This window comes from Myxine glutinosa, chromosome 12, assembly GCF_964187855.1.
Source record: "Myxine glutinosa chromosome 12, kmMyxGlut1.1, whole genome shotgun sequence".
NCBI lineage: Eukaryota > Metazoa > Chordata > Myxini > Myxiniformes > Myxinidae > Myxine > Myxine glutinosa.
The window spans coordinates 35672602-35698617 of NC_136272.1; the positions used below are offsets into that span (position 1 = coordinate 35672602).

Genomic DNA, 26016 nt, shown 5'->3' on the forward strand with positions numbered 1-26016 from the left:
ACCCCAATCAGATTGTGGCTAGCAAAGCATCCGTGGCCTTTTGCAGACATCCTTGGTTTCTCTCCAAGAACCTAGTTGCCCTAGCCCTTTTCGACAATAGAGTGACCACGGAGACAAAAGAAAGGATGGTCCGGAACTTACAACATTCTCCGTTACCCGGCCTTCCTCAATGTCTGGAGATCACAAATTAAGTGGAAGACCTGAAGTTGGAAGACCTTGTGACAGAAAGGACCAGTTTCTTCTTTCTTGTCTTGATGGAAGGGGGAAAATCTGAAGAAGCCCCCCAGAGACTGGACTGACGATACTTTTTTCAACGAACTTCGGGATTGGTCCTCTCAGATGAAAGTAGTAAACGACATGGCGGAATGGGGCATCGGCCTGATCCAAAAATACAACGAGACACTGACGAAAGAGGAAGAACAGTAACGGTTCCTTTTTCGACTGGTGGCAAATCAGACAAAAGCTCCCCACTCCATCAAAGGGCTCTGTCATAAGGGCCCACTCTGTCATAGTCTTTCAAGCGAATTATTGTTTTATGCTACATGGGATCTCTGATTTATGAGTGCAACATGGGGCGACCCCTAAATATTGTTTTTTGTGAAAAAAATTGTGCTTTTCATTTACGTCGAAAAGAATAAAAATGACCTTGTGGAAAAAGGAAATTTTTTCCTTTGTTTTTTTTGGACCACCCTAATGATGAGGAATAAAACGTGAAACCTCACCCACTCGAGGTTCCACAGAACACACTTTTACACCGAGATAAGAATGCAGTTGGGGATTTCCCTCTGTCTACGATGTGCAGTGTGGACGCAGGACTCGATGCAGCCCACTTTGGTAACCAGGTGCGAGACGACGAGAGCTAGTGTTGAAGTCAATCCGAGATGACGCGAGCCAGTGACGGTCAGTCCAGTCCAAATAAGAAAGGGAAAACTGAGCACGATGAAGTGAACCAGCCACGAGGAGTGCCAGTGACGATCAGCTTCTCAACCAAGCCTTGGTTAAAGCCAAGGTCTTTTGTCCTTTTCATACAAGGCCTCATGGTAATCCCTGGTGTTGGGCTAGCGGCTAGGGTGCCGGCTTAGGATCCTAGGATCCTGGGTTCGAATCTCGGTCGATCGCCGAATTAATGCCAGGGGGGTTGACTCAGCCTGTCATCCTTCCGAGGTCGGCTAATTGAGTACCAGTTCACTGGTAATTCCCTGTATGTCGTTGAAGGCGGCAAAAAGGGTTGGCGTCAGGAAGGGCATCCGGCCGTAAAACATTGCTTCAAAAAGGGGACCAAAAAAACAACAACTACCACGGTCCCCGAAAAGGCCAACCCCCGCTTTGCGGGGAAAAATGGCCTCTAAACGGTGGTTTTTATACAAGGCCTCATGGTCTACTCTCTATCTTCTTTCCAGGCCCTTCTTTATCCTCCTCAACACACTTCTTTTCACTCTGTTCACTTGGAGTTTTCTCTCTATTGCTGAGGTGTTTCTTCTCTCCATTAACACAGGGTGATCCAAGATTGGGTCAAGCCCAAACTCCTTCAGAGAACCACCATGACTATGGTGTCTCACTTTTTGTCGTCCTATTTTTCCTGGGCGGAGTCCTCCGGACTGTCCCGTCCCCAGGGCAGCACCAATGAAAATAAATGCACAATCTTTTCTTCTACGCCATACAGTGCATTACACTGCTGTGGCTGTCGCACACTTTTATTTTTTTGTATACAAGATCGAGTCTCGTGTAAGAGCTAACATTAAACACAAAAAAACATAAACGGACACAAAACATATGATAAAGGGAGCGGGAGACAAGATGGGGAGGGAGAAGAGGGGAAGCACAATGCACAACAACAGTAGAGAACAGTGACGTCGGGAGATCTGTGGAAGGGAGAGGAAAAGGGTACACGGTATAAAACAAATTGACACTACTAGCAATTTCTGGCCAGACAGATCGTGATGGCTTTGTAGCACACATGTGACACATGTATTTGCCTCTGTGATTGGAAGTCCTCTCCTAGCCCTGCCCATAAACAGAAGGTGTTTACACATTACTCTGTCTACATTACTAACAGAATTACTGTCTACCATGTCTATAAATTACATACGCTGCCTCAGCATCATCATCATCATAGTTTTCCTTTCGTTTCCATGCTTGCATGTGTAAGCTGTGATTCACCTAATGTCTGCTTTCCAGGCTGCACAATCCGTTTCTAGCCCTCTTGTTCGTAATTTTTACAGCCATAGATTATTAAAAAGAAAGTAAGGGAACCTGAGTACAAAAGGCACCCCCCATTGTACATGCCACAAAAACCCCAGACATCAGCACGCTTACATGACCTGGTGCCTTAACATCAGCTGTGCAGTGGCCTCGTTGCGACCCACCTCAATCCGCTTCAGGGATACCCATCCATGCGCTAAATGCAGGGATACCCATCCATGACATGGCACTAAAGCAGATGGGGGTATTGTACACCTGCTGATAGAGCAGCCTCCCAGTCCGCTACTAATGGGTTCAGGCTCCTGTACCATCAGGCAGTAAGTGCCAACTTGTTGAGACCTGTACCCTCTGGACAATGCAGCAACACTACCCAGTGCCATCACTGCAGCTAACCCAGTTGTGGAAGCACAAAACTCAGGTCCCCGTTTCACCAAAAGACACATTTGAGGCATGTTTTTTGTGGCCAGATGCTCTTCCTAACGCCACCACAGTATCGGCTGTGGACCTAGCCTTTGTCTAAAGAGATATATCCTGCAAGGCAGCAGGGGGATTTGCACTCAGAGTTTCCTTCCGGTAGGTGGACTGCGTACCAAGGCAAAAGAGCTCCACCGACTCTGGTTGGATTGGTGAGTGGCACAGCATGCCCTTACAACGAAGGGGCTTGCACACCACGCCTCTAGGGTGCCAACCTATTCAGAGACCCTCCATCACATGTAACAAACGACTTACTCTGACAGGTCCCTGTTGCATGGCAATCTAACCTACTCAAAACATACGGACCATACTACACTACCATGGTCCAGCGATGCATCCCCCCTTCCATGTAACAATATGTATATATAATATAAAGAAGTTGCCAGAGGAGGGTGGGCACTCCTTGTGGTCAACATAATATGCAATATGATCAGGAGGTACAGTTATTTTTGTAGTTTTTATATTGCTCAACTTCATCATCCTCGCTTTACTTGCTTCCTCTGAACAATCACCTTTACTTTGCAGAGAGGTCCATGGCACACTGGATACCAAGACTGGGGTTCCACCTCAGGATCAACATCTGGCATTGGCAATCCTTCTGGAACTGGCAGTGCAAAGAGGAACATTGAGGTATGTCATAGACCATTTTCATCTGTAGCTTGTGAGAAATGTGTTAGCTGCCATAAAATGATACCCCATCACCTCCGCCTTCACCCTTCCGGGCTGACAAGATGGCCTAGAAGTACGCATACTGGCGTCTAAGCTGTCAAAACCAGGTTAGAATCCCAACCCAACTACAAACTGTCATCCATAGGTATATATATATATGTATATATATGTATATATTGTTATGAATTTGGTAATGCAACATCTAGAGCTAGGTAGATCTGAATAGGTAGGTATTCGGCTGTCGTGACAGGGACTCTACATGTAATAAGTTATTGATGTCTAGGCGTTTGTCGGGGTAAGATGTATGGTTGTGGACCTACCTGGAGGTTCGAGTGTTAAATAGTGAGGGATTAAAGGTAACGCCCCTGTGAGTCTCACCTAGTAGTCAAACCTTTGTCCATTATGGCACTGCAAACCACATAAACATTAGTTAGGTCCTTAGCGCAACATTAAATAATCCCCTTTCCCTGACAAGGACTTCGTATTAAATTGGCAGGAAACCAGGTCAAAAACACCGCCATAATTGGCCGCCACCGTGTACACCTCAAAAGGCCTACAAACCTGGCCGGCACGTGTTATGCCAGGACCGCGGGGTCACGGACGGGAGATGTCAGGAGTCGCATGCCGCAGAGGGCGTGACCTGGGCGAGTTGGGAGGCTTTGATTGGCTGAGGAGTGCGCCAATGTGACGTCATCGGCCACCAATATAGGCGACGGTCGGACGCCATTTCAGGACACACGGACACACACGTCGATGAGCGATCAAGTCGGAAGTTCGAGTGGAGTCCAGAGTTGAGAGAGTTGAGTCGCAGAGTTCGTTGTTACAGTTCCGTACCAGAGTTCGTGGCAGTTGGCACAGGACACGGTTCGTTGCACAGTTCGTCGGAGTTGGCACAGGACACGGTTCGTTGAACATTCGTGACCACAGCTCGTTGCAGTTGGCAGTTGGCACTTGGTTTTGGTTGCTTCGTGCAGCCCTGCGGTGGACCGTTGGAGCAAAGGAGCTCGTGGTGTGTGTGGGCCGTTGGACCGACGAGGCCTGGTGGCGCTTGGAGGCGGACGCAGAGGGCCGTGGAACTTGGAGCGAGGTGTGCGATCGGGCCGAAAGGAGCGGTGTTGGACGGCAGCCACAAAGACGACGAAAGACCAGATAAGCCCGAATCCGCGTACATTTTGAACGACGTGACGTGTTCTTTTCGTAATTAATCTCCCTCGTTTTGTGTTTGATATCAGTCGTGTGGGGACGTCCCGATTTAGTTATTAGTATTACCGGCGCGTGTTTTTTTTCACTGTTATTACTTTTCAATAATAAATCCTTATATTATTTTCTGTACATATTTGAACGCAGTTTCCTGGGTGTTTCATTTTAATAGATAAGGCTGTGGAGCTCGTTGCGTCTGGCCTCCCGCGCGTTTAACTTTGTGTTGAGCTTGAATCCGCCATTGAGTTTTCGCCTCGGGAGTGTAAAGTCTCGCAATCGGTCATCCGTGTTACCCTACGGTGTTCACCAAGGGTAGTCACGCGACAAGTGGTGTCAGGAGTGGGATTTGAACCCGTCGGACAAATTTTTTTTTGTCCGCGGCGAGACATCGACACGGTCGGGCGTACATTGCGTCCGACGTTCGAACGCAAAATTTGTATAGGCGAGGCGGAGAAATTTAATAATCAATTGGGCATACGGAGCGCGATATCGCGTCTTCGTCAAATTTAAATTGTGTTTTTGGTATTAAAATAAATACGCGCGCGGGAAACAACCTTCCGAAAGGCGGATGTCGGAGGTCGACGAAATGGAGGTGCGCAGCGAGGCCTCCGTCAGCGTCGGGAGTGAGCCGGAAATGGGGGATAAGGAGGATAGCGTTGGAACTTTCCCCGCCGGTGGGACGGCCCCGATAGATCTCCAGACCATAGTAAATTTAATAAATGCTCAGAGGGCCGAGGGTGAGCGAAACCTTGCAGAAATTCGGGGAGACATGAGGGCTCAGAGTGAGCGATTGGGGAACCGGTTGGATGCTCAGGGTGAGCGATTAGAGGGCCAATTAGGGGCAATGAGGGACGAAGCGAGGGCTCGGAGTGAAAAATTGGGGGCAAGGAGGGACGAAGCGAGGGCTCGGAGTGAAAAATTGGGGGCACAGGAGAAGCCAAAGGTGGCAAAAATTGAATCGGAACGGGGGGAAGCTAGATTGGGAACAGGAGAGAGTACGGCCCATGCAGATGTGCACGGGGCTCAGGAGCCGGGAATGGCAAAATTGGGAATTGCACAGGGAATGGCAATTGAAGTAAATGGGGAGACCGCAGGTCCACAGGTGGATGGGGAATGTCCACAGGTGGATGGGGAATGTGTACAGGTAGAGGGGGAATGCCTGCAGGTAAACGTGGAGAGTCCACAGGTGAGCGGGGAAGGAAATTTGGAATGTGAGAGTTGTAATGGGGAATGTTTCCCACATTCTGGCCTGGTTGTTTATCGGGACCGTGTGGATGTCACAACACCCCAACCGGGGGATGAATTTGGAATTGTGCAGCACCAGGGCGGTGGTGCGAGGCAAGAGGGGGTAGAGTTTTTGGGGGTCCGTGCAATGGAGCCGGACCAGGTATTTATTGGGGATATTGATCAAAGCCTGGCGGGGCCAGGAATGATTTGTAATAATGAGGATGATTTGATCCAGCGGCTGGAGACCTGTGACAGTCCCATGGAGGTAGAGCTTGTTCAGGCCCAAAGGAGCCTGGGACATGAGGTGAGTTGGTCCAAGGAGGTGGTTGGAATGACCGAGGGGACGCTCACTGTACACTGCTATTTGGAAACAGAGGCTCCAAAATTGGACAACCAGTTGGGGGAGTGTGTTGGCTCCGGGCTGGATTTGGATCTTGGAGGATCGGGAGATAGAGCTTCTGGAGATTTGGTCCCTGTAGGGATTTGGATCAACTGCAGGGAGGGGCAGAACAACCGGTGGTAGAGGTTGTTCCCTGCAGCTGCGGTTTGGCGGTGGGAATGAAAATTTGTAAAATAAAATTTAAAATAAAATTACAATGGGAACTTGATTTGGAGCAGCCATGGTTGGGATTGGTCCCCGGGCTGCGCGATCTGGATATGGAGAGGTCATGGGTGATGGCCTCGGGCAAAAGTTGCCCCTTTCAAAATTTGGGTATGCCGGCCAGCTGGGGGGCTGTGATGGCGAGATTTGGACGTGGGGTCCAGCCTTGGGTGTCGAGGTACGACCTGGGTCCCACGGGGGGTCTGGTGGAGTGTGGCGTCCCTTGTCCGTCGGGGCGCCGTCCGAGCTGGTGGCTCGGGCCGGCAGGGTCACCGGACCCTGGTGGGGGTTAAGACCTCCAGGGAGGTCCGAGGTGGTTTCTCAAGCCTGGGATGGCAAATATTGAGGACCACTGGGGGGAGGTGTTGTGGGTCGCGCTTTGGTGGTGGCACCGCAGATGGCCAGCTTGGGCCTGATGTAGTGATCACCCGGGCATGCGACCTGACACCCTCTCCCTGAGACTTTGGGACAACTGGCATGTGATGACCTGCCATGCCGTGTTGGTCGATGGACGCGGGTCAAACCGAATGGACAGGGATGGAGATAGCCTGCCGGACAACCATTGGGGCATCTGTGGAACGTGATGGTGTGAGTGACCTTCCACAGATGCTCCGTTATGATTTATGGACTCTCGGGTTGGGAAGAGAGCCATGGGGATGTGATTCGGGAGATGTGTAACGCGCCGAGCATATGGGCCATGCTCGGCTGGCATGTGTATGGCAAAGCATCCTTCTTTGGTGAGGTGAGTGAAATGTGACAAATGGTTGGCATGGGTAATCTGTGGGTTAGATGGAAATTTAAGGGTGGATTTTGAAATGCCATGGTGGACACTGTACAGTGACGCCATTATTGATCCAGGTGTGTAGACCAAAGTGTTGGAGGCTGTGATGAAATTAATAGGGTAGCAAGACACAGCTTTCAACTGGTTGCGGGGGCAACTGTGCTGATATTTGGGACGCGGGATGATGGGGATGTAGTTGTGTAGCCTGAGGGTCAACGTGGTGCTGTGCGTGTCCGAGGTGTGTGGACCATGTCTTCTGGGTGGGTCTCCTGGTGGAGCATGGCTGTTGACTGGACCTTGGTGTGGTCAAGTGTGGGTGAGCACTGGGGGGGCTGCAGTTCTGTAGTCGGACTGGGGGATGATGGGGAGGTGCAGGGGACGTGGCTGTAGGGATGCCACGCACTGCGACCGTGCCCCCCAGGGCCGAGGTTGTGTGTGCGGTAGTGTGTGTTGTGGCAGCAAGTGCTCACCACATTGGCCAGCTGGGGCTGCTGCAGCTGTGTTCCTCGCAGGGGGGCCGAAGGATGGATGGTGGGTCGCACCCTTATGGACACTCATGGGCCATGTTGGCGTTTTGACTGCTCACCTTGTCCCGGTGACCCTTGCACGGTAGAGGTGCAGAGCTGTCGTGGCCATAGGTAGTTGTGTAGTGATGATCACCGTTGGATGCGGATCCACATACCTGCCAGTGTAGTGGGGACAAAAGAGAAATTTGGAAGTATTTGGTAGGCCCAATGTGAAATTTTGGGAATTGTATGGGTGGATGGCACCTTTGAATCTGACCAACCTGCAACTACCTGCACTTGAGGTGAGTGTTTTGAGGAGTACTGTCCCAGGCTTCAGGATTTGCTTTGGAAATTGGGGACATGTAAATTGGAGTTGGGAGGCGGGTGAGAGTGATGACATGGCCGGTGAGGGGATGGAATGGGAGCCACACAGTGTCTTGTGGGTGGCGTATGTTTTTGTATTGTGGTTAGGTGTTTTGATGTGGTCGTGAGAGTGGAACCTGGAGAGTGAGTGATGATTATTGGAGATAATGAGGGGTGATAATTGTGCTTTTGGAAATGTGCTTTTGGGAAGATGTGATGGTTTAAATGTGAACTGGGGGAATTTCACATGTAGCAGGCCATGGCAAGCCTTGTAACACCTTTTACACCATCTATGGAATTGTACTGAATTGTGCTGAGTTGTGTGGAGAATTGAATGGCAGTGGGGGAGGAAGTGTGTTTTGGGGACCATGGGTGGGGAATAGGGTGCATCAAACGCCCCATGATTTTCAAAAAGTTGTTGTATTTTAATGTCTATTCCCTCAAATGTTACACTTGTTGGTAGAAGTATGTATGCAAAAAATAGATGAAATCAGAGGTGGTCCTGGGTGGCCACCGGCCACTTTTATATATTTAGGGCCATTTAGGGCCACAGCTAAACTACTTTACAAGATAATGTAAAATTAACTACAAGATAATGTAAAATTAACCATTATACCTATATACAAAAGTAAAGTCCTACTTTTACTAAATGCCTAATATCAAACAGTTAAAACAACCTTACATGTCAATGTAAAATTAACCAAAATCGTTCTTCATATTACAAAGTTGTAGTACAGTGTTGTAGTATTGTACTTTCATTGATTAAAAGTTTGAAAATGTATTAAGCACAACGCCAATGTCACTACTCCAACTTTGCTCGTTTCCGCAAATTTGGCCTCGCTTTGCGGTCACATTCAACCACTTGAAGATTTTGGAAGTGGTCTTCTCTTCTTGCAGTTGAGACAAAATCAGTTGCGAGCTTTACTGCTCTCTCCGCAGGGTCATTCACAACATTAAGCCCATCCACAATGGACTTGGCTGCCTTGAAGTGCTCATTGTTCTGCCAAGTGTCAACATCCTCTGTTAGGAAGGTCATATCTAGGTGAAGAAGGTTTACTGTAAACCACGAGTCCTCGTTCACAAGATCAGCCAGGGTTGTCGCTTCTGTAATTTTTGGAAATGACGGTTTGCCATATCCAGAACCGTAGCGGTGTTTTGGAGTGCTTGGCATTTCATCTGGTTGTATGGCCAGTAACACATCTGCAAGGGCACGACGATCCTTTTGAGGAATTGCATTGCTGAACAGTGCCAAAACAACCAGTTCTGGGGTTAAATACCACAAATGTCTATCAAAGGCTTTCACAGCGCTGACTGAAATGGTTGAGTTGACAGCTTTATAGTTGAGCAGAGTCTTGTAAAAGCACAAATCAAACCATGGGGCATTTGAAGCAGACTGACATATGAGCCACCAATCACAATAAATATAAACAACAAAAACAACAAACTCCTTCAGTTTTTTCTGTTGATGTTGTGTTGTTACAGTTCCTCGAGGTAGTAGAGAAATTTGCTCTTCAAGTAGGCATATTTTGATGGAATAAAGAATCTTTGACATCCACCTTGCTTTATGCATGGCCCCTGGTCTGTGGAGTGTTCCTTGTTTTGTGACATCATCATCGAGGACTACCTGGCAGAGTTGTGCCATTTCCTTGTAGTCTTCCCTACAGTATGAAGCGCTTGTGCGGATTGTGCTTAAAACCTTGTTTTTGCAGGATAAAAGCAGCTGTTGTGCATAGTCATTGTACATGGAAATGTCAATTTTGGTTAAACTTTCATTCTTTGCATGCGATATGCGTTCCCAATTCTTCTGGAATTTTTGGAACAAAGATACTTCTGGAGACTTTGATGCCTCAATTTTGAGAACGTCAAACACATGATCCAGGATTACCTCTCCAACATGATGGCGACATGCACACCACAGAAGAGCACGGTCCAGTTTTGATTGAATGGTAACACAGGCAGCTGTAACGTGTCCAGTGTTTGATGCTGTTGTGTCAAAACATAAGTTGACAACTGATTGTTTGCACTTCCATGAATGTAGATACGTGTAAGTGTGCTCGGCAATGATGTCACCTGATGACCTATCACTTCCAGGAGGATATCTAGCCACCCCCAGTAGCTTTACATCAGTGGCATTCCCAACCAACACTGGCAATCTTTCTTCCTTGACATTCTTGTTTGTGAGCGTTGGTATCTGCTTGCCATCCCAGTGAAGTGTTGCAGCTGTTGGGGCGATCCAATTTTCTTGAATATCTTTGGCGATAGCACTTGTTATTGATCGTCGAGCCTTATCAGCAGTTGAGTACGACTTGGCCACACGACGTGGATCACCTCCTGCCTCTTGAATTACAGCTTTGGTGAGCGCAACCTGTTGAACAGGAGTTATGTTTAGTCGAGTAGCAACAGACACAACTGAATGTCTTTTCAGAATATCATGAGGAATAAAGGCAGATGTACCTGCATATGTTGATCTGTGGTGACTACGCTTCCTTTGAAACTCTGGAATCGCCTCTTCTTCAGTTTCTTCCAAGCTATCTGCAGAGTCACTATCATCAGAGCATACAGAACTAATTGTCATCTCTTGTACACTGGATGATTCATGACGTTCTCGTCTTGAAGCTTCCGCTAAGAGGCGTTTTTCTTTTCTATGATCTTTATCAACTTTCTTCTTGTCAACACCACCAAATGAGGCTACTCTGTCAGATTTCATTGACTCTAAAAATACTCTATCTTCCTCATTCTTAATGTTTGTCATTGCATCTTTTGTCCATACACCAAAGGTCTTATCAAGACGTTCATTCATGGTTTGCAACTTAGCCAAAGTGCTTGGAGATTCTCGGCGAGAAACAGGTATTTGACGCAATTTGTTATTGTCATTAAGAAGGTCAAGTATTAGTTTGCAGCATTGATGGTCTGAAAGCATAGGAATATTTGCTTTAGTGTAGAATTTTTTCAGCTGGATAAGGACGATGCTGGCAGATTTCCATTTCAGTGGCTGAGTTTGTTTGCCTTCACATATTTCTTTCTGGATGTACCACATCACGCATCGAAGAACCTGCCGGCAAGTTGGGAGGCGGACTCCTGTCAATGTACCATCTGCTTCTGTAAAAGCATTGCCAAGACCAAAAATGGCACTTGCTAATCTGGTCTTCTTATCTGCCATCTGAAAGAAAATAAAGGATATTATTAGACTACTAGTATGGGACCCACGATTAGACCTCCGATTTCATTCATGTAAAAATACAAACTAATTATCAAACCATCGTTTTTTGCATAAAATTGTTATATTTGTATTCCTCTCATCAAGACCTTCAATTTGATACCAAACATGACTAGGTTTGGGTGTAAAATAACAAAATCAAACATTTTTACATAGTGCGGCCCCGAAAATGGCCCTAAATATATAAAAGTGGCCGGTGGCCACCCAGGACCACCTCTGATTTCATTTATTTTTTGCATACATACTTCTACCAACAAGTGTAACATTTGAGAGAATAGACATTAAAATCCAAGAACCTAAGGGCGTTTGATGCACCCTAGTGGGGAAGGTGTGTGTGTCCGCAGGTACAGAGCAAGCTCTGAGGAGCGATGCCTGCGGGCCCCCCTCTGCGGCAATTACCCCTGGCAGCCGGTGGTAACTGGAAATTGGAGCTCGTCGGTGGAGGGTCTGGTTGGGCGCCGCGGGGTGAGGAAGTCCCCCGGTGACCCGTGTTGCTGCGCGAAAGCAGGAGGCAAAGGAGCCTGGTGTGTGTGGAGACCCTCACCGGCGAGGTAACGGCGGAAAGGGGCTGTTGGGCTGTCATGGGGCCAAGAGGTAAAGGGGGGGGGGCAATGAACTTGTAAGTCGGTTGACTTGTTTTTGGGACTGCGGGCACCACAGCCTGATGCGCCCCCACCATCTTTTTGTGCGGTACCTCCCCGCTGCCTAGTTGAGGAATGCACACACACGTGAATGACATCAATGCCATGGTCCTGCAGGGGGTGTATTGGGAATAAGTGCTTTGTTGATTTTTGCAATGCCTTGATGACCTATGGAATGAGAATGAGTGGTTAAGGGGTCTGTGTTGCATGAATGTGGGCGAAATCCACCGAGCCGTGTCACTCACCTGTAACATCTGGACAGGGCCCGTGGAAATTTAGTGGGATGCATTGGGGATGGCCCCGCAGGTAAGGTTGTGTCTTGTGGCATCCACCGGGGGACGCGGTCTGTAGACCGGGGTATGTACAAAGGTTAGAGTTTTGAGTTCGGGAAGATGGTTAAGTTTTGTGGTTAAGTTAGTGTTGTGTGTTGTTGTTTCCTCCCTCCACAGGAACAACGAAGAAGATGTACATACTTGCATGATGGTTAAGGGGTTCAGCATGTTAAGGAAGTGTAGGTAGGTAGTCCGACTCACTTCCCACAGCCCTTCCTGATTTATTTCATAGGTTAATTAAGTGTGTGACAGTAAGTGTTAAGGCTGGAATGGTAGCGCCTGCGGTGAACCTTGCAGGAGCTACGGTTCCAGGGGGGGGGCTGTGTTATGAATTTGGTAATGCAACATCTAGAGCTAGGTAGATCTGAATAGGTAGGTATTCGGCTGTCGTGACAGGGACTCTACATGTAATAAGTTATTGATGTCTAGGCGTTTGTCGGGGTAAGATGTATGGTTGTGGACCTACCTGGAGGTTCGAGTGTTAAATAGTGAGGGATTAAAGGTAACGCCCCTGTGAGTCTCACCTAGTAGTCAAACCTTTGTCCATTATGGCACTGCAAACCACATAAACATTAGTTAGGTCCTTAGCGCAACATTAAATAATCCCCTTTCCCTGACAAGGACTTCGTATTAAATTGGCAGGAAACCAGGTCAAAAACACCGCCATAATTGGCCGCCACCGTGTACACCTCAAAAGGCCTACAAACCTGGCCGGCACGTGTTATGCCAGGACCGCGGGGTCACGGACGAGAGATGTCAGGAGTCGCATGCCGCAGAGGGCGTGACCTGGGCGAGTTGGGAGGCTTTGATTGGCTGAGGAGTGCGCCAATGTGACGTCATCGGCCACCAATATAGGCGACGGTCGGACGCCATTTCAGGACACACGGACACACACGTCGATGAGCGATCAAGTCGGAAGTTCGAGTGGAGTCCAGAGTTGAGAGAGTTGAGTCGCAGAGTTCGTTGTTACAGTTCCGTACCAGAGTTCGTGGCAGTTGGCACAGGACACGGTTCGTTGCACAGTTCGTCGGAGTTGGCACAGGACACGGTTCGTTGAACATTCGTGACCACAGCTCGTTGCAGTTGGCAGTTGGCACTTGGTTTTGGTTGCTTCGTGCAGCCCTGCGGTGGACCGTTGGAGCAAAGGAGCTCGTGGTGTGTGTGGGCCGTTGGACCGACGAGGCCTGGTGGCGCTTGGAGGCGGACGCAGAGGGCCGTGGAACTTGGAGCGAGGTGTGCGATCGGGCCGAAAGGAGCGGTGTTGGACGGCAGCCACAAAGACGACGAAAGACCAGATAAGCCCGAATCCGCGTACATTTTGAACGACGTGACGTGTTCTTTTCGTAATTAATCTCCCTCGTTTTGTGTTTGATATCAGTCGTGTGGGGACGTCCCGATTTAGTTATTAGTATTACCGGCGCGTGTTTTTTTTCACTGTTATTACTTTTCAATAATAAATCCTTATATTATTTTCTGTACATATTTGAACGCAGTTTCCTGGGTGTTTCATTTTAATAGATAAGGCTGTGGAGCTCGTTGCGTCTGGCCTCCCGCGCGTTTAACTTTGTGTTGAGCTTGAATCCGCCATTGAGTTTTCGCCTCGGGAGTGTAAAGTCTCGCAATCGGTCATCCGTGTTACCCTACGGTGTTCACCAAGGGTAGTCACGCGACAATATATATATATATAATATGTATATGTATATATATATATATATGTATATATATATGTATATGTATATACATATATATGTATATACATATATATATACAGTATATATTGTTGCAGACGTGGCTTGGATGTTATTCACCGAGCGGTTTTGGGATGACCACGTCTGCACAAGATTATACTCGATATTATACCCGAAGCCGAACGTTGACTAGTCGCGCGATGCTAGGTCAATGAAGGAACAGACACACGGCTGGGATTAAAATGACGACACCAGGGATACGGTTCTCAAGACCTCCGGAGGAGATTATATTCGTGCGGAAGGTCAGATTACAGGGACGAGAGGTACAACATAGAAAGACAAGCACTTAGACACAATCTTATATTATTCCCAACAGACGACAGATAAACGGGACAAAGCTGACTCACACGGGGATTGATGGAAAGGACAGGCGGGTAGCGATGGCTCCAGGTGCACCTGGGCTCAAAGGTCAGAATCGACTCGGTCCGGTCCAGAGATGCGGGGAGGTCGCAGCGCTCGGATGGCGTCTTGTCTGCTCAAGCTGGGGGCGCATCTGACGTCACATCCGGCGCGGGGCCGCGTATATCCGGCGGGGAGTGACACGCCCTCGGCTCGTTAGCTCCGCCTCGTGGAATCGGCACGTTGCTTCTCATTGGGTGCGTGCGGGGGGGGGGGGTTACCGGCTCCGCCCTTGACGAGGAGCTGACAAGGAGCCCCTTTGTGGTAACCCCGTGGAGCGCATGGTCTGGAGCGCGTTGTCTGGAGCGCATTGTCGATGGCGGCTAACCGAGCCGGTGGGAGGACGCACACTCCCCCCCCGCGCAGCGCCGTGCCCCTCTGTTGTTGTAGACGGGGAAGAAGATGGGAGGAGGTATGGGAAAGGTCCTAAACTCACTACTGATGCCATATAATCACATTCTGGTGCAACGAAGAGTCAGAATTAATGGAAACGAGTCCTTAACTGACATAGATTAAGAATAACTAGGAAGATGTCCGAAAGTGGTCTACGTGTGGTGCGGTGGACCTGGGCACGACATTTAATGGGGGAATAAGGGGAAGGTCGGCTCTACTGAGCGTTATTTACATGCAATGGGACTAGGGAATGGGGGATTGGGGAAAGTTGGGGAGTATTGGAGAAATAGGGGAATATTTACAAGCGGATATGGAGGCCAAATTCCATATTCGCAACATTGCACCCTTCTCTACCCTCGGGGCGTCCCGACCCGATAAATTTTTACCTACTTTAGTGTGGCACGCAATGTAGTTCCCTGTACTATTAACTCTACCCTGAGTGCGACAGTTTTACAGATATTCACAAATGAGTAAATATGTCCCCCTGCGACGTTGCACCCTTCTCCTCACAGAAACACACCCACAGGATAACCGAATCCGGAAAGAATTCTCAAACTACACATACAGCCGGTAGGGAGCATTATTTACACGACTACGCTGCTATTTACACTACGATCCAGGACCTGTTTTTGGAGGGACACATGCAGATGTTATGCATAGAGAGAGCGCGCTTGCCAGCATCGATACACCAACCCACGAGTGCTCTGTGGCCGACGGCCTTTAATAACGTGCAGAGCACCCTTCCCGAGCATCAAAAGCACCACCCCTCCACCAATCGGTGCAGTCACCATTGTTCATTGGAATAAAAATAAATTCGACAACCCCTAACCCTGCAGGTGTCTCTTGCTCTTCTTGTGGTGCACTTGGTGTTAACTAAAAGTGGTTCACCTGTATGGCATAGGTGCCACGTTGACCCATAGGTCCATCCCCGGGTGGTGCTTGGCCGCAAACGAACTGCGGTCCATTGTGGGTGGCCACAAACATTGCGGTCCATATGGTGTATCGATCCCGGCAGCAAACAGCGAAAGTGCAGGCCCACAACTGCGCAGCCAGCACCTCTCTCTCCTCTCTCTCTACCCCAAAGCCAGATCCTCGGAGGTGGGAGACAAAAGAAGCAGACAAGTGAGTAAGGTGGTAAGGGCGCAAAAGTGCACGCAATGTAAGGTGATGCACACTGGGGGCACATGGGAACCAGGTGAGACAGGTACGTTCCTATCGTACGCCCCCCCCCCCCACCAGGTAACCTACATGGCCCCTCCCTTACCCCTTACTGCATCCACAAAACACAACACTACCCATAAACATCTACTTTACAAATCAACAAACATCCCTACTGTCTTCCCCGTTCCTCCCATAAACCAAATTCGTCTTCTCTCCCTCCTAACCAATCAAATTTGCCATTTTCAACTCTCATCAAAATTTGCCATTTTCAACTCTCATCAAAATTTGCCATTTTCAACTCAACATCAAAATTTGCCATTACCAATTCATCATCAGTCCCTCCTAGGGAGGGAGAGATGGAATCACCCCAATGTCTCATCCACGTCGTGATGCGTCTCACAAATCCACAGCAATCTCATTTCCTGCTACAAACCAAGAAAACACAGGTGTGGAGTCATCATCATCACCACAGGTAAATGGCTGCGTATGGTGCGACAGGTTCATCAATCCTAACTATCTCCTAAATGACTTTAACAACTTTACACTACCCGGGGTCTTTCTCCGGCCAAACCATTGGCCCTCTTACACTATGGGTTCTAAAAACCAATTCCCATTGGCCAACCTGTGGTGCTTTTCAATTTGGGGTCTCACTCCCCCGATTCATCTCCCGGTGCCCTCGCACAATTTCTGGGCGGTGGCGTGTACCTCTCCCAGTGGGTCTACCCACCTGCACACCTCCACCACTGCAGTTGCCTCCGAGCTTACCTGCTCCTCACCCTAACCTAACTACCTGGGGAAGGCCCTCTGGCTCTCTCCCCACTCCGTGCCCTCTCTGGCACTGGGCTGCCCGATCCACACCCGGGATCCTCAGGCACCCACTCACAACTACCGGCTCCCAGAGCCCACCTGCGGCCTCACCTGGCCGACATCCTCACAGTGGTGGAGTGCCCAACCAACTACACACACTAACAGGCTACACGCCCAGCCATTTCCACAACACTAATGCACCCATTCACAACACCATTCTGCAACCGCACCACAAATGCCAATATCCAACCACAATTTACCTGCACCCTCTACCTAACACTTACACTACCCGCCCCGGGTACTCGTGAAAGGGGTCCACTCTTCCCCCATCCACACCTTCGCACCATGCACACCACTCCGTACCACTCACTCCAACTCTCTCCACACACCTGTACCTGCACACCTGTGCTCTCACACCTGGTGCTACCTGCACCCTTCTCTCCCCAAGCGCATTCGCGCTGATCCACACACTCACTACTCATACACATGCTCCACACACCTGTCCAGTTGCACACCTGTGCAATCACACCTGTTCAATTCTCACAAACACGGCATCATCTCAGCTAACTACTCCCTTCTGAAACTTGCGCTTCCCAGTCGTCCCTTTAAACTATTGCGCTCCCTCGTCATTATCATCCACACTAATCTACCTGCGTCCCTACTACAGGTATCAGTCACTAACTAAACTTAACGTCACCTAATGTCATCTTCTAGGGCCCTATCAATATAACCTAACCCACCCGGGCTAGTTTTCACTGCCATACACCCCATAAACTATAGCTCCTTTGCCCCCACATGGGAAGGGTGGCAGGGATGCCATCCCACCACATCGGGGGTCTCTCACTACCAATTTTGCACATCAAATTTCAACAAATCAAAAATTTGCCAATCACTGCCCATCATCTGCCAATCACTACTGCCAATCCCTTGCCAATCATCAAATTTTGTTTTTCTCCAATTTTGGGTCCAAAACACTAACCTCATCACCCAGTCTACTCACTAATGCCTCTCGGTGCGCCAATCCCTGTCCAAAGCCCGGCTTCGTAAAGCCAAGCAATGGATGCTGGTTGTTTTGTGCCAGCGGCTGGATGCGTCCGGCACTCGGTGCAGGGAAGGAGGTTTACCCGGGCCGAGATCCCACGCACCATCTCGGCACGGGGCCATCCCATGGCTCGATCTCGGCCTGCCGGAATGCCTCACCAAAAAGTGGTCGCCATGACGACCCTTCCTATCCTGCCGCCCGCTCCGCCTGGTGGAGCACGGACGCGGCCGTTCAAAGCGAGGCCCAGCACGCACCGAGGGCCCGATTCGGCTATAAGTCGTTCTAAACTCTACCCCGTCTAACGTCGATGCTTCACCTGGACGCTTACACCCCGCAGCCCGTTCCTTGCTCACACATCCAGCCGGGCCCATGCTCCTCGTACCTTTCCTTACACACCCAGGTACACCCATTCCACTCACAGCCTTGGTCACACACCTGACCACCGAACACTTTGGCACACATTCGTTGCTCGCACACCTCACCAATACACCGCTTCGCGCCCCCTCCTCGGTCACCTCCTCTGTGACAATCACAGGTGTGCTCTCATTCGCACACCCAACCACGTGCCTCACCACTAATTCCAGCGTGCATTCCCACTCACGCTCTACCATTCCAGGTGTGCATCCTTCCATCCCAGGTGTACATCCTCGCTCACCTGTCACAACTAACTCACGCTCCGTGTCACTCTCACTACTCTCACCACCATTCTTGACAGCGCACTCACCCTTACTCTTGACAGCGCACTCTTTCCTCAGGCACCTGTCCGTTACACACCTTTCTCGCGCACACTCTTGCACACACTCTCCCGTCACACCCTCTGTAACACTCACCACAGGCATGCATTCTTCCTTGCCTTTGACAGCGCACTCTCTCCCCATGCACCTGTCCGTTACACACCTTTCTCGCGCACACTCTCCCGTCACACCCTCTGTAACACTTACCACACCGCGCTTCCATGTGCTCCCTCGCACACACGCTACGACCGACTCACTCTCGCCAGCACCCTCACTCCTCGGCGTGCACTTTTTCCTCACACACCCCAGAGTCGGACTTTCTCGCACACCTCCTCTTTCGCACACCAGACCTGTCACACACTTCACCAACGGCCTCTCACGAACACCCGGGTCCATCTCGACCCCCAAGCTTCTTAAATCCCCTGGCGCATCATACGCACGACCATATTGGTCACCACTTACACCAGGTCCTCTTCCTCTTCGCTTCTCCTCCATCACCTGCGAATCCCTCATCCGGTTAATGAGCACATCATCACGATCCAAACACAGACTTTGGACCAATTCTTTTATCTCCTCTTTTATCTCTTTCTTATCCCCTCTCCGTCGCTTCTTAATTTCGCTCATCCCTTCTTCCACTTCTTCTAATTTGTGCTTCACCTCTTTTATTCCCCGGTACGTCTCCTCAAGCTCATCCTCTAAGGCTACCTTGACCGTTTCCAGGTGCGTCCTCACCTGCCGGTCCTTCGTCTCCATTACCTCTATCACCTCGTCCAACCTCGCTGTCAGTCCCTCACGTACCATCTGACATTCCCTCTTTGTCGCTATCAAGTCGTTTTTTATGTCGTTTTGTGTCGCTTTTAAACCTCCTAATACCGCAGTGTTCCTTTGAACCTGCTCCACTAACTCCGTTTGTCCCACTGTCAGTTGTTCTACTCCCAGCGTCAACTCCTCTATACCCCCTTGCAATTTTACAGTCCCCTTTCTCACCTCCTTCTCCATGCGCTCCTTACAGTGCCTCACCTCCTCGCGCACTCCTCCGACCTCCTCACTCACACCTCTTCTGATCTCTTCTCCCATCACTTGCATCTCCTGCCCAGATGCCACCCTCATCTGCTCCATTTCCTCCCTGTGAGCATCCAGTTTGGTTTCTACCCCCATTCTGACCCCCTCTATCTGCTGCCCCATTTGGTTAACTTCCCTTTCCGCTTGGTCCCTCATGTCCCTCAATTTGCCTTCCATGGTGTTTTCTAACCCCTCTAACCCTTTTTTCACCCCCTCTAACTGATTCTCCTGGGCAGCCATTCTATTTTCTACCCCCATTAACCCATTTCTCACCTCTTTTATCCCGTTGTCTAACCCCTCAAAATTATTGTCTAACTTCTCACCGGTACCCCTCGCTTCGTCCCTCATTACCCCCATTTGGTTCCCCATTACCCCCATTTGGTTCCCCATTACCCCCAATTGCTCACTCTGAGCATCCATCCGGTTCCCCATTTGTTCCCTATCAGCCCTCATTCCCATCATTATTCTGCTTTCCATTTCTTCATTATTCTTGTCCATAAGGGCCTTCATTTGCATAAAAAACAAGTTCAAATCCACCGGGGGCGCTGCCACGGTCGCTGGCGCGGTGATCAGCGAGGCGCCATTTTGCGCGCCCGCTTCTTCGTGCGTGACGGCGCTATTTTGCGAACCTGCCGCCCTCACTGCTTCGCTCTCCTCCTGTCCCTCATTTTGGTCCTGGATCGACCCTACCTCTCTCTCCTCTACCGGACCCCAGCTGTCTTGATCCGCCATAGCGCGACTTTCAAAATTCGGTTTTTTTTTTTTTTTTTTTTCGTAAAACAAATTCAAATTTCGGCCGTTATAATTTCGCGCGGGAAACGCGCTCCAAATCGATTCTAACTGTTACAAATTTGGGCCTAATAAATTTAGTCCCGGGTTCGAATTCCACTCCTCGACACCAATTGTTACAGACGTGGCTTGGATGTTATTCACCGAGCGGTTTTGGGATGACCACGTCTGCACAAGATTATACTCGATATTATACCCGAAGCCGAACGTTGACTAGTCGCGCGATGCTAGGTCAATGAAGGAACAGACACACGGCTGGGATTAAAATGACGACACCAGGGATACGGTTCTCAAGACCTCCGGAGGAGATTATATTCGTGCGGAAGGTCAGATTACAGGGACGAGAGGTACAACATAGAAAGACAAGCACTTAGACACAATCTTATATTATTCCCAACAGACGACAGATAAACGGGACAAAGCTGACTCACACGGGGATTGATGGAAAGGACAGGCGGGTAGCGATGGCTCCAGGTGCACCTGGGCTCAAAGGTCAGAATCGACTCGGTCCGGTCCAGAGATGCGGGGAGGTCGCAGCGCTCGGATGGCGTCTTGTCTGCTCAAGCTGGGGGCGCATCTGACGTCACATCCGGCGCGGGGCCGCGTATATCCGGCGGGGAGTGACACGCCCTCGGCTCGTTAGCTCCGCCTCGTGGAATCGGCACGTTGCTTCTCATTGGGTGCGTGCGGGGGGGTTACCGGCTCCGCCCTTGACGAGGAGCTGACAAGGAGCCCCTTTGTGGTAACCCCGTGGAGCGCATGGTCTGGAGCGCGTTGTCTGGAGCGCATTGTCGATGGCGGCTAACCGAGCCGGTGGGAGGACGCACACTCCCCCCCGCGCAGCGCCGTGCCCCTCTGTTGTTGTAGACGGGGAAGAAAATGGGAGGAGGTATGGGAAAGGTCCTAAACTCACTACTGATGCCATATAATCACATTCTGGTGCAACGAAGAGTCAGAATTAATGGAAACGAGTCCTTAACTGACATAGATTAAGAATAACTAGGAAGATGTCCGAAAGTGGTCTACGTGTGGTGCGGTGGACCTGGGCACGACATTTAATGGGGGAATAAGGGGAAGGTCGGCTCTACTGAGCGTTATTTACATGCAATGGGACTAGGGAATGGGGGATTGGGGAAAGTTGGGGAGTATTGGAGAAATAGGGGAATATTTACAAGCGGATATGGAGGCCAAATTCCATATTCGCAACAATATATATATGATAAGTACCATCAATCATCACATTTCAAATATTCACAAAATTATCATTGGTCATTCCTGCGGAGGGAGGAAACAAACAACACGCAACACGCAATATATATATATATACCAGTTACTATACGATTTCATACCATCAGTGGTGAACCGCCATTAAGGTATCCCATCCAGCTATGCTGTACCTTAATGGGAGCGATAAGTACCATCTGCCACATGGCACATTATCTCTGGTATCCACTCATTATATGGAATCGCCTGGATGCAGCCGGGAGTAACCAATCCAAATATATCTTCAGTTCTCCAGCTTTCAATGAGTGCACATAATGACGTCACAGCCATGTACATACGCTCTGCCTGTCAAGCTCTCAAGAGAACCCTCCGACAGAGCAGAATTTTTGATCTTAGTTCAGATACTGTCATAAGTGTATGTAAAATTCACAGTCACCAACCTGGTTTCACCCTTTTGGGGCTCATCAGGGCAATGCAGCGAGTCCTGCATACACTTATGACTGAAAACCTTTCGGTTATATACCAGTTACTATACGATTATACAGACTCGGCATTTAATATGGAATATTTTTTTTGTGGGGGTGAACTTACTTTTCAAGATGACTTAGAACCAAAAGTTCATTGGAATTATATTGAAATTATTCTAGATTTTGTTAATGTGACCTTTAAAAGAAACAAAAACCACATTTGACATTTCGAAGCAAATAAATTGATCCTTGAAAGTGATGTAAACTGATATCGAACTCAATTCATGGACAGTACTGTGTGAAGCTTCTGTACGTTTTCCTGAAGTATCTCTTTATTTTGCACATTAGCCAAATTGTTTTTCAACAAAAGCAAAAGCTAAATTATGACTGGGATTACGGACAGTAAAATTACAGTTCAGTACTTCGTGCAACCCGCACAAGCATTCAGGAGAGCATGTACACGTCGAGGCATGCTGTTCACGAGATTTGCCAAGGTTTGGACAGGAATCGCTTGCCATGCAGTGACAATAGTCTGCTGCAATTCACGCACAGAGGTAGGCTGCTGGTCCAAGTTGTCGATTTGACGCGTTAATTCTGCCCACAAGTTCTCTATCGGATTCATATCTGGGGACATGGCAGGCCACTCCATATGCTCTACACCACGGTCAGCAAGAAAGTGTTGGATCATGCGAGCACGATGAGGCCATGCATTGTCATCTTGGAAGACAAAGTTTCCTCGAAAGGCTGCACGAGCAAATGGAAGCAATGTTTCTTCCAGAATGACCCTGTACCTGAACTGGTTCAGGTTTCCATTCAGAACAACCAGGTCAGTTTTGACCCCTGCATGAAAAGCAGCCCAAACGGTCACCCCACCACCTCCAGCTTGGACTCTTGGCACGATACAATCTTCGATGTGGGCTTCATGCACTTGTCTGCGCACACGGACGCGGCCATCTTGACGATAAACCAGAAATCTAGACTTGCAACTGAAGGTCACGTAATTCCAGTGTCCTGGCTACCATTGACGGTGCTCTCTGGCCCACTGCAATCGGCACTGGCTGTGTTGTCGGGTCAGGCATGGCTTTCTCAGGGGACGCCTGGCACGATAGCCTGCTTGAACCAGTCGTTGGTTGACTAGCCTTCTGGATACAGGCACATTTGTCAGTTGCTGCCACTCAGCCCTAAGCCGATTAGCTGACTTGGTACGGCCATTACAGACTAACCGGTGCAGCTGGCGATTATCTCTCCTTGTGGTTCTGCATGGACGTCCTGGCCTCGGTTTTGGACTAGGGACACCCCTCTGAGCATTTCGTTTCAGGATCTTTGACACCTGACCTTGAGTGATGCCATACTGCCGAGCAATAGCACACTTTCATGCCAGAATTTCGTAAAGCCACCACTCCATGACAAACAGCATTGTCAAGTTGACAGACCATCTCCAGAGGAAGCGGCAATAACTTTTGTAGACGTGCAGCAGTTGTTTTCCACTAATACAGAACGCAACAACCCTCATATACCCGATTGTGAAGCCAATCATCAAATGTACCTGTCCTTACATTGTCACGCCACCTGTGACATAATCCTGTTGTTGACTTCTTGCTGCGAAAAACAATCAGTGACATGGTTCTTTCAACAAACACATCACCGAAGGGTAAAAGAAACTCACCAGATTGATAAGCTGAGTTCAGAAATTAAACCCAAGTCAAGAAAAAAAAAATTCCATATTCAATGCGAAGTCTGTATATATAATTATATAGTTACTATATAGTTACTATATGATTATACGATTATATTATTATATTATATAATTACGATTATATAGTTACTATACCATAAGCCATGTGGCAGATGGTACTTATCGCTCCCATTAAGGTACAGCATAGCTGGATGGGATACCTTAATGGCGGTTCACCACTGATGGTATGAAATCGTATAGTAACTGGTATATAACCGAAAGGTTTTCAGAGTCACAAGTGTATGCAGGACTCACTGCGTTGCCCTGATGAGCCCCAAAAGGGCGAAACCAGGTCGGTAACTGTGAGTTTTACATACACTTTTGACGGTATCTGAACTAAGATCAAAAATTCTGCTCTGTCGGAGGGTTCTCTTGAGAGCTTGACAGGCAGAGCGTATGTACATGGCAGTGACGTCATTACGTGCACTCATTGAAAGCTGGAGAACTGAAGATATATTTGGATTGGTTACTCCCGGCTGCATCCAGGCGATTCCATATAATGAGTGGATACCAGAGATAATGTGCCATGTGGCAGATGGTACTTATCGCTCCCATTAAGGTACAGCATAGCTGGATGGGATACCTTAATGGCGGTTCACCACTGATGGTATGAAATCGTATAGTAACTGGTATATAACCGAAAGGTTTTCAGAGTCATAAGTGTATGCAGGACACACTGCGTTGCCCTGATGAGCCCCAAAAGGGCGAAACCAGGTCGGTAACTGAGTTTTACATACACTTATGACAGTATCTGAACTAAGATCAAAAATTCTGCTGTGTCGGAGGGTTCTCTTGAGAGCTTGACAGGCAGAGCGTATGTACATGGCAGTGACGTCATTACGTGCGCTCATTGAAAGCTGCAGAACTGAAGATATATTTGGATATTCCATATTAAATGCCAAGTCTGTGTGTGTGTATATATATATATGTATATATATGTATATATATATATGTATATATATATATGTATATATATATATATATATATATATATATATATATATATATATATATATATATATGTATATATATATATTGTTACAGATACGACTTTGATGGTATGGTGGGCCGAGCGGGATGGCCGCCGTATCCGTACAAGTTACCCCGATTGCACCCGGGGTTGACTAGTCGCGCTATGCTAGACCAATGAAGGAAAAAGAAGACACACGGCTGGGTTATAATGACACAATACGACACCAGGGGTTCAGTTCTCAAGTATATTCGTACGGAAAAAGGTTAGATTACAACTACAAGAGGGACAGCATAGGAAGACAGGCACTTAGACACACTCTTATATTAACCCTAGACAGACCACAGATAAACGGGACAACGCTGACTCACACGGGATTTGATGGCAAGGAAAGCGGCAGTCGATGGCTCAGGTGCACCTGGCTCAGGGACAGAATCACGTACGGTGGTGTCCAGCAGATGCGGGGAGGTCGCTCAGCGCTCGTGGGTCGCGACTTTGGTGGAGATGCCGGGGAGGTCGCTCAGCGCTCGGGAGGGTGGCGTCTTGTCCTTCCAAGCTCGGGGCGCATCTCACGTCACGTCCGGCGCGGGGCCGCGTATATCCGGCGGGGAGTCACGCCCTCGCTCGTTAGCTCCGCCCCATATGGCATCGGCCCATGGCTTCTCATTGGGTGCGGGGGTTACCGGCTCCGCCCTTGACGAGGGGCCGACAGGGAGCCCCCTTCTGGGTAACCCCGTCGAGCACATGTTCAATGGCGGCCAACCGAGCCGGAGTGAGGACGCAAAGCCGCTGTTGTTGTGGTTGTTGTTGGAGCTTGAGATGATGGGAAGAGATGCGGGGAGGTATGGGAAGGTCCTAAACTCCTACTGGTGCCATATCATCACATTCTGGTGCAACGAAGAGTCATAATTAATGGAAACAAGTCCTTAACTGACATAGATTAAGAATAACTAGCAAGATGTCCTATAATTGTCTACGTGTGGTGCGGGGGACCTGGGCACGACATTTAATGGGGGAATGAAGGGGAAGATCGGCTCTAATGGGTGTTGTTTACAGACAATGGGACTAGGGAATGGGGTAAGGGGAGAGTTGGGGAGTATCGGAGAAGATAGGGGAATATTTACAAGCGGATATGGAGGTCAAATTCCATATTCGCAACATTGCACCCTTCTCTACCCTCGGGGCGTCCCGACCCGATAAATTTTTACCTACTTTAGTGTGGCACGCAATGTAGTTCCCTCTACTATTAACTCTACCCTGAGTGCGACAGTT

General features: G+C 48.9%; 1 protein-coding gene across 4 annotated transcripts in view; it reads left to right on the plus strand.

Annotated features, from left to right (window-relative positions):
• Nucleotides 1-26016, plus strand: part of HERC2 (HECT and RLD domain containing E3 ubiquitin protein ligase 2) — a 425948-nt gene that overhangs the window by 21666 nt on the left and 378266 nt on the right. For all 4 annotated transcript variants that reach the window (XM_078766738.1, XM_078766740.1, XM_068132745.2 and 1 more), the window contains exon 8: nt 3202-3306. In XM_078766738.1, the coding sequence (XP_078622864.1) occupies nt 3202-3306 (105 nt within the window). The remainder of the gene's footprint in view (nt 1-3201; nt 3307-26016) is intronic.